This window comes from Episyrphus balteatus, chromosome 2 (assembly GCF_945859705.1).
Source record: "Episyrphus balteatus chromosome 2, idEpiBalt1.1, whole genome shotgun sequence".
NCBI classification, from domain to species: domain Eukaryota; kingdom Metazoa; phylum Arthropoda; class Insecta; order Diptera; family Syrphidae; genus Episyrphus; species Episyrphus balteatus.
The window spans coordinates 69,184,766-69,197,833 of NC_079135.1; the positions used below are offsets into that span (position 1 = coordinate 69,184,766).

General features: G+C 30.5%; 1 protein-coding gene across 1 annotated transcript; it reads left to right on the forward strand.

Moving 5' to 3' along the window:
• Positions 1–5,667: 5,667 nt before the first annotated feature.
• Positions 5,668–7,128, forward strand: LOC129911805 (acidic phospholipase A2 PA4). Its single transcript, XM_055989748.1, has one exon. It carries the CDS (start codon positions 6,132–6,134, stop codon positions 6,726–6,728), a length of 597 nt encoding a protein of 198 aa, XP_055845723.1. The 5' UTR covers positions 5,668–6,131; the 3' UTR covers positions 6,729–7,128.
• The last annotated feature ends 5,940 nt before the right edge of the window (positions 7,129–13,068 follow it).

Here is a 13,068-nt window from a genome sequence, read left to right on the forward strand (position 1 = left end):
AGTTTGGCCTCATTAAAACATTTAGATATTCTTTTTATTCAAAAATTTTTATTCAAGTATTTTAATTTTACTAATGGTAAGTTTTGGTGAGTAAAAATTTCTTTTTTATTCATTGGTGGCAGAAGTGGCAAATGGTTACTTCTATCTTTCTAATCAATAACAGCTTCTGCAAAAAGGTTCGCACTCGTAAATAAATAAATTGCACGACTGGGGTCGCACGTACTTGCTCTTATGCTTAAAGTAACTATAATGTTAAAGCTTTTTATTCAAGAAATTTAAAATTTGATACTTTGAAGAAATTTCATAAGTGGTATAAAAAAAATTAAATCTGTTTTTATAATTAATTAAACTCCGTTTTAAATTATCTTAAAAAAAAAAAATATGCCATTTTATTTCTTGTATAAAAAGGTATTTTTAGAAAAAATTTTTCGAAAATTGTAGGAGCCGTTTTTTAAAAAAATAATTTTTTATGTATAAAAATTTTTTAACATTTTTCAAAAAAAAAGTTGGTATGCCATTTTGAAGAAATAATTAATTTACACATAAAAACTAAATTTCAAAATTTTTCATTGATCCGTTTTCAAAAAATTGATTTTTCAAAAAAAAAATTTGAAATATTTTTTAAAAAACCAAAAATGCGTTTTTTCAAAATTTTCTAAAATTTTAATATTATATTTACTTACACACTTTTGTATAAAATTTCATTTTCATTTAAATCGGGTTAATGTTGTACGAGATATTCAGAAACGAAAAAAACCGTTCTATGACAGGTACCGTTAATAACGGTACAACAAATATTTTTTTATTTAAAAAGTTGACTCTTATGTGTAGTACTACACACAAAATTTTTAATCAAAATCGTTAGAGCCGTTTTTGAAAAAAATTAACTTTTCTATTTCCGTTATATGGCAGGTACCGTTAGTTTTGGTCATAAAAAAAAATTTCAATTTCCCCTCTAGGGAATCACCAAAAACTGCTAACTACCAAGTTTGAAGAAAATCACTTCACTCGTTTAGGCTGCAGCTCCAGATAGAGACAGACAGACAGACAGACAGAATTGTCGGACCCACTTTTTTGGCATTCTCCATCATCGTAATGTCATGTAAAATTGTTATCTCGAGTTCGATTTTTTTTACGAATCCTAAACTTTCCCTATAGTACCTATATCGCAAGTAAAAAAATAGTTCTTAACTTTCAGCCCACATGCAATACAATGCAACTAAACAGGCCATAACGCATCAAAAGTCACGAATGTTCGGCTACCGAATATTCGGTATTCGGCCGAATCACTATTCGGGGAATCTCTCATTTAAACCATTGAATAAAATTATCGCGTTTCCTTGAAGATGTACTACAGAGACAGACTTTTTCGTAGAACGAAGTACTGTTAAGCTGATTTGCCGTTTGATGTCTCCTTTTTAAAAACTCTGCAGAGAGACAAATCAATATTGTCCTGATGTGCAACTCTTACTTCATTAAAAACTCCTTAATAGTTTTTAATGAGGTAAGAGTCACACGATCCCTATATACCACTTTAGAAATTATTTCGATTGATACATCTAGGTGAAAAAATGGTCTTGGGTAGTAATTAATGTTCAACTTATAATTATTAATCGCCCTAAATAAATGTCATAAATGTAGAGACCAAAAATCAGTTTTTTTATATTTCGATTTTGCAGACCTGAAAAATTTTTTAGACAGTAGTTTTGAAACAACTTTGATTATTTTTCCTTACTGAAAGTATTTTAAATATCTTTCCCATTTGAAGCTCAAACATTATTCACCGCCATACTAAAATGAGTATAACAACTGTCCAAATAAAAGGATTCCATTACATCAAGACTGCATTCCTCTTTCCAAATCAAGTTTGCTGCTGCAAAGAAATCCTATATATTACCTACCAACTCGTATTGTGCTATCGTTATTATCATCATCATTATAATATGGCAATATGCTTGAGCATCCATGAATACAAACCAACATTAAACTATCCAGTTTTTGCACTAGAATATAAAATTTGCTAGATTGACCTAAATTACCGACATTGAGCGCCAGCCCCATCCAAAACTACTGACCTAAATCTGTTTTTCAAGTTTCATTCTCCCGCAGCTAGCCAGCCAGAGCTACTAAAGAAAACAGAAACAGATCACACTCACTCATCTCCCCAGAGCAAATAAATTAAAACGAATTGAATCTTGAGCAACTGATCTCCTTTCGGATGCAACTTGCAATGCAATTAATCTTTCCCATCCCGAGGAAATAACGAACAGGAGCAAGAAAAAAAATCTCCAGTAAACACCAAGAAAGATATATCAAAAGAAGAAAAACGGTTTTACAAGACTGTGCCCTAATTCTTGTGCTACACTCAACCTGTAGCTCCGTCTTGTAGTTTCTGCTCCCGAGATTTCAACTCTATAGTCAATGACTAGAACCAACAGAGATTATTATGACAGAACTTTAGAACGTCCATCGCGACTACCAACATGAAATGGACGTTTTAGGAACGAAAAAGAGAGATGTAAAAAGACAGACTTTAAAGTTGGCAATAAAAAGTGAGAACCTGACATCTTTTAAAGAAAGAGCACCACAAAATGATACAAAAAAAAGTTATCTGCTGGAGAAGAAGCAGTTCTGCGAGTTGAGATTTGGTAGAAGCTGTTGGCAACGATTCCAACGAATCTCATCGGCTGTGGTTGTGGCTGGTCTAGTGGTATCTTCCAGGCCAGGTCCCAAAGGTAGTTTCTAAGCCAAAAGCAGCACGGCAGCTCCAACTTTATCATTATTCGACGTTTACTCGAGGAAGCGAATAAAATTTAAAATAAATTTATTGCATTGAGTCTTGAGTGTTGTGTGTTAAGGCAGGATGCCTTGGAAGCCACATCGAGTGTTACTTGCAGCACAGATACCTACAATATGTGAAGGTTTACATTTCAAAAACAATATTAATCTTGAGATTTCAATCATAACATTGCATAACGATTACGGAGAGTTATGTAGGGTGCCTTAACACTTTTAAAATTTGTTGTATTTTTTTGTATGGAAATGGCATCTGAGATTTGACTACGTCTAATGTCTAATTGTCTAGATTATTAAAAGTTGAGAGGTTCATATGCTCTCAACTGGACAGCATGGATTGGGACATCATGGATTTGACCAAATCATCTCACGAAATTTAATATCGGTTACCAGATTTAAGGCCTACAATTTTTATCTTAAGGGTTCAGAGTTCTGAGTTCAAAGCCAGGAAATACAGAAAATTTCATGAAAAGAATAGATGCCTATTTATCAAAACCCCTTTGAGCTCTATTATCATATCATCTTTTTACACAATTTTGAAGATTATAGGGCAAATATTAATTGTAAAATATTTTGGAGATATTTAAGGTTTTGGAAATTTTATTTATAAAAAACAATTTTTTTTTTTTATTTTTATATGAGATTAATTTGAGACACCCTATGCATATATAAAGAAGTGGTCAAGTCCATAACTTCTCTACCAAATAAAGGTCATTTGAAATAAAGATTAACGAAATTCATGTTGTTTTTATCAGCACAGTCTTTGTAGACTCTCGAGGTACTTTGAAAATAAGATCTTAAGTCAAGACTCAAAATGAGAATTTCGTTTTTTATTATGTCGTTTTCGATTGGCAGTCCGGAAGCGTCCGGAATCATTCAGAAGACTTCTGAAAGTGTTTTATTCGCACAAAAATGACAGACAGAATGCTTCTCAGAAGCGAAATTCTCTTCTCGATTTAAAATCAGAAGCACTAATACATGAACACTAAAATGTCAACAAAAAATACTCAATCATTCTTTTTTTGTTGTCATTCAAAAATTTATTATTTAATGAAATTAAAATTATTTAGAAAGTTAAAATGGGTACCTTAATGCAATGATATATTTTTTTAACCATTTTCTTCTTTATCGTCGTCTTCAGATTTATAATTTTTCATAATTTTTTCGTTTGGAAGAAAAAAAATAAAATTTATTTGACATTTGAAATTTCACAAACACAAAAAAAAAACAGAATTGAGTGGAAGCGATTCAAACTGTTTTATTGGATTTCAGAATGAGTGAATCCTTGAGTGAAACCAATCGAAAACGACATTAGTTTTTTGTCAAAATACAATAACATTAACATTAGATTAGAAGAAAGCTGGAGTTATGAATACCAGAGTTATGCTAAGTTATAAAATACCGAAGTTAAAAAAAACCGCAGTTATGAAAAACCAGACCTATGAACACCAAAGCTATGAAACGTGGAGGAAAGTACCAAAAAGCATGAGGCTGAGTCAACACAAGAAAAAAATTGTATTGGGCGGGCGTGTCTATCCCCTTTGTTTAGCCGGAGGGGCAATTTTCTAAAAAAAATTACTTAAATTGGAAAAAAAAATTATAAAAAATCAACGGTTAAACCAGCAATAACGTTCTGTACCTACCTTTTTGTACAGCCAAAGATTTGTTTTTGTATCTTGTTTTTAAATAAAGCTGTTTAATGAACCATTTTTTGAAAAATTAATTTTGAAAAAAAAATGGCTTTAAAAAAAAAAAAAGAGTTTTGGCTTGTTTTTAATTTATCGAAAACGACAAGACATTTTTGGATCCAATTTTTGTTTTGTTTAAAAACGAATAAGAGCATTGAATATAAGAAACTAAATCAGTACCTACTTAATTACAGTTTTATTTAAAAACGTGTTAAAAGACTAGTCCAGTAATTTTAGGCATTTTTAACCCCAATCTGCGGAAAAATTCCTATTGCGCTGAATTTTGGTATACACCTTCGTTATGGCGTTGTAATGAAGATGTGAAAAATCGACATTGATATCGTGGCAACGTTAGACGTTATAGAGGTCAAAAGGTCACGACAATCAGTTTTTAGCATGTATCTCGCTACCTGTTGCTCGGACGTCAACAGAGGTTTGTAGAAAAATTGTTCGTCATAAAATTTTCTACAAATATCGCCTTATGCATTTTTCTGTAAAATCAAACGTTTTCAGAATAGAGCCGATTTCAACGGGGTATTCCCCCCGTCCCATACAATTTTTTTCTTGTCTTGACTTCACATTTAAGCTCTCTCTAGCTTTTTGGTTTATTCCTTTCGTATATCATTCCTCTCAATGGCTGCCAACCCAAAAACCACGTTATAGATTGGGTGTTCATAACTCGGTTTTTCATAACTTCAGTCTTTCATTTTTCATAACTTTCACAACTTCGGTTTTTCATAACTTTGAATAAAACTCTTTCGCGCATAACTCTGGTATTCATAACTTCGTCGGTTTTCTCATTTTACCCAAATGAGATGGTAATGATATCATTCAAATTTGCTATGGGAAATTATATCATTTTTGCCTTTGTCGAAACAGACTATGAAGCAAAAACAATGGCCGTGTTTTTTTTAAACTTCTGAAAGCTTAAGGTTTCGTATAAAAATTCAAAGCAGAATAACAGAATAAAAGATTTAAAAAATATTTTCACATACAAAATTAAATTTTAAAAAATCTCTAAAAACCAAAATCTATAAAACCGTACCCTTAAGAGTTCATACTTTCTGAACACATCCAAAGAAATTCATCCAAAACAAATAAAATATGTGAACAAATTGAAATCGAAACAAAAATTTGTGCAAAAAACCACCGTGAATTAACCTTGTTTGTTTACATTTTTCTACTACATCTTCCGCTCATCCATCGGCATGTTTGTGTTTAAAATTTACGTAATTTTCAAAGCCATATGCAAGTCTATATAGAAAATTCCCAAGAGTTGGCGCATGACCTATCCTATAAGTATAAATTGAATAATATTTCAGTAGAATCATATAAATAAATAAACAACCATGCAATTTCTTATCTTTGGAAATAAGCTGTACGTCACAGCGTTTTGTTCATCATCATCGAATTCCTCTTCTCAACGGCTGATTCCTCTGATATAAAATGACAAGTTAAACGTCAACCAAGAGTAGTTTAGCTTTTTTACTTGTGCTGGTCACTACTTCGCTTTTCTGCTTCAATTAATTATTACACTTGTGCTTTTAATTAATTATAATTTTGTCTACAAAAACCTATATCATCTTCTTTTAATAGTAATTTATTAAGTTTTGCTATTTCAATAATATTTTAAAAGAAACAACGAAAATGCAATCTATGTGGTGTTTTTTAATTATTTGCCTAAGTGCTTGTTGCCAATCCATAAACACTGCCTATCTACCATCACCACAAAGTCTAGAGAGTTCTTTGACTGTTGTCAATGCAGAACAATCCATAAAAACTCGATTAGTAGGTGATAATGTCGATGATGATGATGATTTTCATTCAAGAAGAAAACGTGCCCTCTCCGATTGGCTAATTGCACCGAACACGCGATGGTGCGGTCGCGGCAATACAGCTGGCAGCTACAATCATTTGGGCGGCGCATCGAGTGCGGACAAATGTTGTCGCCGACACGATCATTGCCAACACAACATTCCTGGCATGGCCACCAAATATGATCTCTTCAATTATCGTCCCTTCACTCTCAGCCATTGCAGCTGTGATCGTCGTTTCCATACGTGCCTCAAAATGGCTAGCAACTCTGATGCCAATATGGTTGGAAAGTTGTTCTTCAATGTTGTACAGACACAATGTTTCGTATTAAAACCAGAAAAGGTGTGTCTGCAGCGGTCGACTGAGGGTGTTTGCGAAAAGGAAGGAATTAAACATAAGGCTTATCTCAAGGACAATTTAGATTTTTAAATACAAATGATGTATGTCTATCTTCCAGGAAGAGAGAAGGAACCTCATTTCACTCATATCGTCTTTCTTGTGCCAATTAAGTAACATTATTACCTTCCTAGTTGTACTTAATTGAAGGCAAAGGTGTCTTATCTTGATATTTTGTAGTTTTGTTTTCTAGTACAAACCAATGAGCTATTAATAATGTTAAAAGTTAACTATAAATAATGGATTTGTTAAAAAAAAATGTTGATTAGAGAAACAAATGTAAACCTATTAGTAACGGTTATTTTGTCAAATCTAAAAAAAATAAAAAAAAGAGATGAACTTTGTACTTAAATAATTTTATTTTTTTGTTAAAAATAAAAAAATCCAGAATCTTTTTGTATACTCTGCCGTATTTAAGCAATACCTAATTACTATTTAAAAAAATAAAAGCATTATAATCAAAATCGTAGGTCATAAGTTAATCCTAAGTAGTTATATAGAAAGTTCTGGCCTCGAGCTGGTGCTAATGTGATTTTTTCCTCTCTATTTATAGAAACACACATAATCGAAAAAAATATACTCAAAAATAAAACACAAAAAAAAACCTCTTCTTACTCGTACATCTCTTGTTTTTTTATTTATTATTATTTTTTATTTTTTTGTCTGTTTCAATTTACGAAGATGAATTTTTGCTTTTCTGTCGTCAATCAATGATCTGGGAAGAAGGTACAAAGGGCAAAGAATAATAAATTATAGAATACAATAATTTTGAAATGTCGTGGATTGATAACATTTGGAATTTAATTCAAACGCAAATTTTAATTGTTATCAGCAAGCAATACTCTCTAGTCTGTCTCCAGGAAGATATTTGTTTCTTTCGTTTTTTTTTTTTAATAGAAATAAACTTTATTTGGATGGACTTCTTTGTGGTTGGGTGCTCTGTTACTTCAAAGAATGCCGTAGTAGTCTAAAGGAAATTTCTTTCAATTGACGTGAGTTGCGTTTATAATTTTTAGATATATCTCTCTGCAGATGGTCAAAGCAATTTGTGGTTACTTAAATGGGAATGGTGTGTGTATCAATAAAGGAGCTTATTTATATAACCAATGCAGAAAAATAAAAACAATCAAAGTATAAGACTTTAATGGACAATTGAATTAATTTGTAACCAATGTCTGGGAAGAATGATGAAATATTATACAGAAGACTAGAAATTTCAAGTTTAAATCGAATTCAGAATATAAAAAAATTTAAACTGCCTGATTGTCTATAGGAACATTGTTTTGTTTTTCTTCTATTTTGTTTTTTTTTTTTTTTATTATTTTCATTCAATACACATTGCACACAGTTGATTCGATCAATCAAAAATTAGAAACGCACAAAACGAAAATGCAATAGAAGTGCGTAGCATAATTTAATTAAGCGCTTCATTTAAATATACATAATGACATGCGTTTGCGCAAGTAAAAATTGTGCTTAAAATTAGGATAGTATTCTACACTGGCCATCAAACTGCATTTTTTTTGGATGAGAACTTATAGTTTGATTATTTCCAAGTCATTTTAATACTTTAAAATGATGTGGAAAGAAATACGGTTAAATTGATAAAAGCACTAAAAGATCATTTTTTGTCAGCGTTGTGCTAATTTTGACGGCCTGGGTATTTTATGCATGCCCATACATATTATTCAAAATGTCTAAATTGTAGACAGATTATTGCAGATTATTCTATCAGACATAATTAATGTTATAATGACTTAGCGCGGTCAATTAACTTTACAATATCAAAATGATACTCATACACCACAGTGACCGTTATTATGTTTAGTATATTAAACAGTTTTCAATCACTGAACTTGGCTTTTTTTACACTGAAACATTGCAATATAAGTTAGACAGTTTTACTATTGGGGCCATTCCATGGGAACTTTATTTATTTATTTATTTATTCATTCTACGATATTACATCAACAGATTCGAAAATATAAAGTTTAAGTTCTTGAGATACATTTGTGGGTTAAATAAGCCAACAACAAATTCTTAAAAATGTTTCTTTTTAAACTTATATCTAGATTATAATAAGCTTCATTAAATATTCTACAACAAAGGCTTAAAGGTTCGCGTAATCCATAACAAGTTCTATGTGCAACCTCAAATAGTAATGGCCTTTGTCTTAATGCTCTCGAAGGTGCATATAAAAAAATTAGAGCAAGTAAATTTCTGCAATCTACAAAATTACAAAGAATGTCACGAACAAACATTACACTATACATTTCTCTGCGTGAATGCAGAGCTTGCATTCCTAGTAACAAACATTTTGACTGATACGAATGATGAATTGGATTACCACTGCCGAAGAATTTTCTTAACGCAAAGCGCAAAAAGTTCCTTTGAACACTTTCAATTCTATTTATATCACATTGTGTTGTTGGGTTCCATACAACACAAGCATATTCCAATGAAGGCCTAACAATACTACAGTAAAGGGATTTAAGAGTATAAGGATCTTTAAAATCTGCGGAATTTCTTTTTAAAAATCCCAACATTGAATTAGCTTTGGAAATAACTGAATTAATATGAAGTTTAAATGTTAGTTTCTCATCAAAGATGACACCTAGATCCTTAACATCATGAACGATTTTAAGATCAACATTTTCCAAAGAGTACAATGGAACAATATGATATAAAGACCTATTGTAGGACATCGAAACACATTTATTGATATTTAAATTAAGATCATTCAGGTTACACCACCTACAAAATTCATCAAGGCCATTTTGAAAAAGCAAGCAATCACTAATACTAGAAATAACAGCAAAAAACTTTATATCATCTGCGAATAAGAGACATTTGCAGAATTTTAGGATGTTAGGCACATCATTTATGTATAACAGAAAGATAGGAGGACCCAAATGGCTTCCTTCAGGAACTCCAGAGGAAACTTGGATCCCATTGGAACAAACGTCATCAATTACTACAAATTGGTTACGACCATATAAATATGAACCGAACCAACACAGAAATGACCCATTAATTCCATAGGACTCAAGTTTTCTCATGAGAATTTTTAAATTGACCCTGCTGAATGCCTTTGTAAAATCAGTGTATACTGTATGAATTTGTTTATTTTGTTCTAAAGAGTTTATACAGTAGTTCGTGAATTCAACCAAATTTGAGACAGTAGATCTGCCCTTCCAAAAACCATGTTGGGAGTTACACACAAGACCATTTATAAGATTTATAAATATATCTTTGACGAGACAATCTAACATCTTTGGAATGATGGAAAGTTTAGAAATGGGCCTATAATTTTGAACGTCATCTTTTTTCCCAGATTTATATACAGGCGTTATTACCGATATTTTCCACTCTTCCAAGAAAATTCCGGAAGACAATGATTGGTTGAATAGCTCTGTTAATGGAATACAAAGTATATCGGCGCAATGACGCAAAACTAAGGGAATAAAGCCCAAAATATCGGGCTTATGACTGGGTTTTAATTCCTTAAGTAGTTTTAGTACATCAACTGAATCAACTTTTATGGCGGAATGCTCAATAATCGATGGAATTGATGTCAGATACTCATCACTTACTTCACCAGTACAGGTGGAATTATATATACTTTGAAAGTAATCAGCAAACATGTTAGCGATTATTTTAGGTTCACAGGAAAAGCTCTGATTAAAATGCATTGTTGAAGGAAAACCTACACTTTTGCGCTTTGAGTTAATAAAATTCCAAAACTGATTTGGATTCGATTTTAATTTAGATTCAATTGATTGAATATAATTACAATATAAAAACTTCGAAAGGAATACAAACTCTTTTCTTAAACGACAGAAAACTACATAGTCATTCATAGAATTAGATTTTTTATAACGTTTGTGCGCCAAGGTTTTTGCATTTTTTAGTTTTTTAAGGCGGTAGTTGTACCACTTTGGACTAGAAGCCAACTTTTTTGAACCAAAGGAACAGAACTATTTAAAGCTGCACTTACAAATCTTTTAAATTTACAAAAATTTATATCTAGCTCATTGTTTTTAAATTCAGAAAGCCAATTTATACAATTTAGCTGAGATTTTAATAAATCTAAATTACTTATATTGAATTTGTGAAAGAATGTATTCGATTTATTGAATTTACAATAGTTATCGTAATTATACAAAGAAATAGATAAAATAATAGCTTTATGATGAACAGAGTTTGAAAGAAGTGGAATTGACTCAAAAATATTATAACTCACGTTACATTCACAAAAATTTCCAATACATAAATAATTTTTTTTTTTTTTTGTTAATTTTAATATAAATTAATACGAAATAATAATAATAATACGAGCATAACTATTATTTTCATAATTAACAAAAAAAAATTTCTTTATTTTTAGCATTTGCTTAGGGAAAATAAAAGTATGATAGTATGATGGTAACTCACGTTAAAAAAATCGGACACGAGTTTTAAGAGTCCGACTGTATGAAGTTTTTCTGCGAAATGAAGAATCTTAATTTGTTTTTAATAAAGATTCCATACATAAAAAATTACAAGCTTTTAATATTAGTGACAAAACCAAACATTTGTTCAATATTTCGAGGAAACATTTTAAAATATTTAGGTAACTCACGCTACATTATTTTGGTAACTCATGTTACCTGCGATTTGTGGTTCCAAAAGTAAAGAAAAGATGCATTTTCACTTAAGTTTTTTTTTTTAAATCGAATAATGTGTAACGAAGCTTGCTTAAATGTTAATTTATTTTAGCAATCACGAGGGGATATTGTCATTCACTTTTAGATTCATCTAGTTTTCTGTGGGCTTGTTTTTCCGTCATATTCATGTGAAATTCTTCTGTAGTTGGCAGCTTATGCTTTAAAAACGCTTAAAGATTATTTATACTCCCTGAATTTAATTTCTATCCATAAGGGATACCAACAAAGAATCTTTTCTTGCAACTTGCATAAAGTGTTACCGTTTGTAAATAGTAATTTGCTATTAAAAAAAGTAATAAAAACTGCATAATTTGTTCAAAATTCGTGCCCACTTTTTCATGGAATTACCCATTGGTTGTGGTATGGCTTAGGTATTGTTATATTTGAACCGTAGTGGAAATGTATAAAAATACCGCTTTTAATTTAACGCCACCAGTGTGACCACCTATATTTACCGATGTTAAAAGATTACGTACCGCTAACAGAATAGGTAAAAATGGTAAAAAAAAATAATATGTTCTTATATAACTTCTAAAATTCATAGCAAAAAAAAATTTCCACAGCATAGATAAGTCCAATTTTTTCGAAAATGAGTTAAGTATGCAGAACTATTAAAAAAAAATCTATTTTCGTTTGGTCTTAACAGCATAACTCTAAGTAACTAGGTTCCAAACATATTCAATGACCGTTAGGGCCATTTTCTAAAATAATGTTTGATCATAATAGCATAACTCCAACTTGTGCTGTTTTGACCAAACACTTGCTTTTTTTTAAATGCCGGAAATGACGGGAAATATTTTAATCAATTGATTCGTTTTAAAAAACAAAAGTTAATCGCGGTAAGTCCAAAAAATTAAGATTCTTTAAAAAAGACTAATTCCAATATTGGCACTAAGGACACAACTCGAAATAATATTATTCTTGAACGAAAAATAGTTTGGTCAAAACAACATATCTCACTAAAAACATATTAATACGCTTAAAAATTAAAAAAAATACCTTATTTGTGTAAATATTATTATTTAAAAAAATTGCATCCCAATATATTTGTTTTAAATAAAACTGGATTTGGAGGAATTTTACTAACTTTAAAATGCATTTATCTCAAAACGACGATTTTGGACTTATGTAATACCAAACTCCATAGATTTCACAGTCAATTGTTTTTTTTCCGAATCAGGACATAAAACCAAAGTTTAAAACAATTGAAAAAATTATAAACAAATATGTACCTACATTTTTTAAATATTTTTTTTTAATTTCTTGAGAAATTTTAACAAAACATAATATTCTGATTAGAGTTTTGGAACAATGAGTTCCTAACATTTTTCTAAGACAATTTTTTTAAAATTATTATTTACTCAATATTTAAATTGTTACTAACAAATTTAAAGTTCCGTACCGAAAAATACAAAAAAAAAACTACCTACAAAATTATTTGCAAAAAAGTTGCGTTATTATGTGCCCTACAAGTTACGGGGCTAACGTAGAATTTTGAAAAAAGAAATCAGTTGGTTGTTGAAAAAATTGATCATTCAAAAACTATTTCATTAACCAATTAGAATAAAAGTATGAATTTATAGCTTCAATAAAAAATGTACATCTAATGCTGTAAGCTATGCATCAAACAAAACTGCGGTTTTATTTTTTCTCAAAATATGCAGATA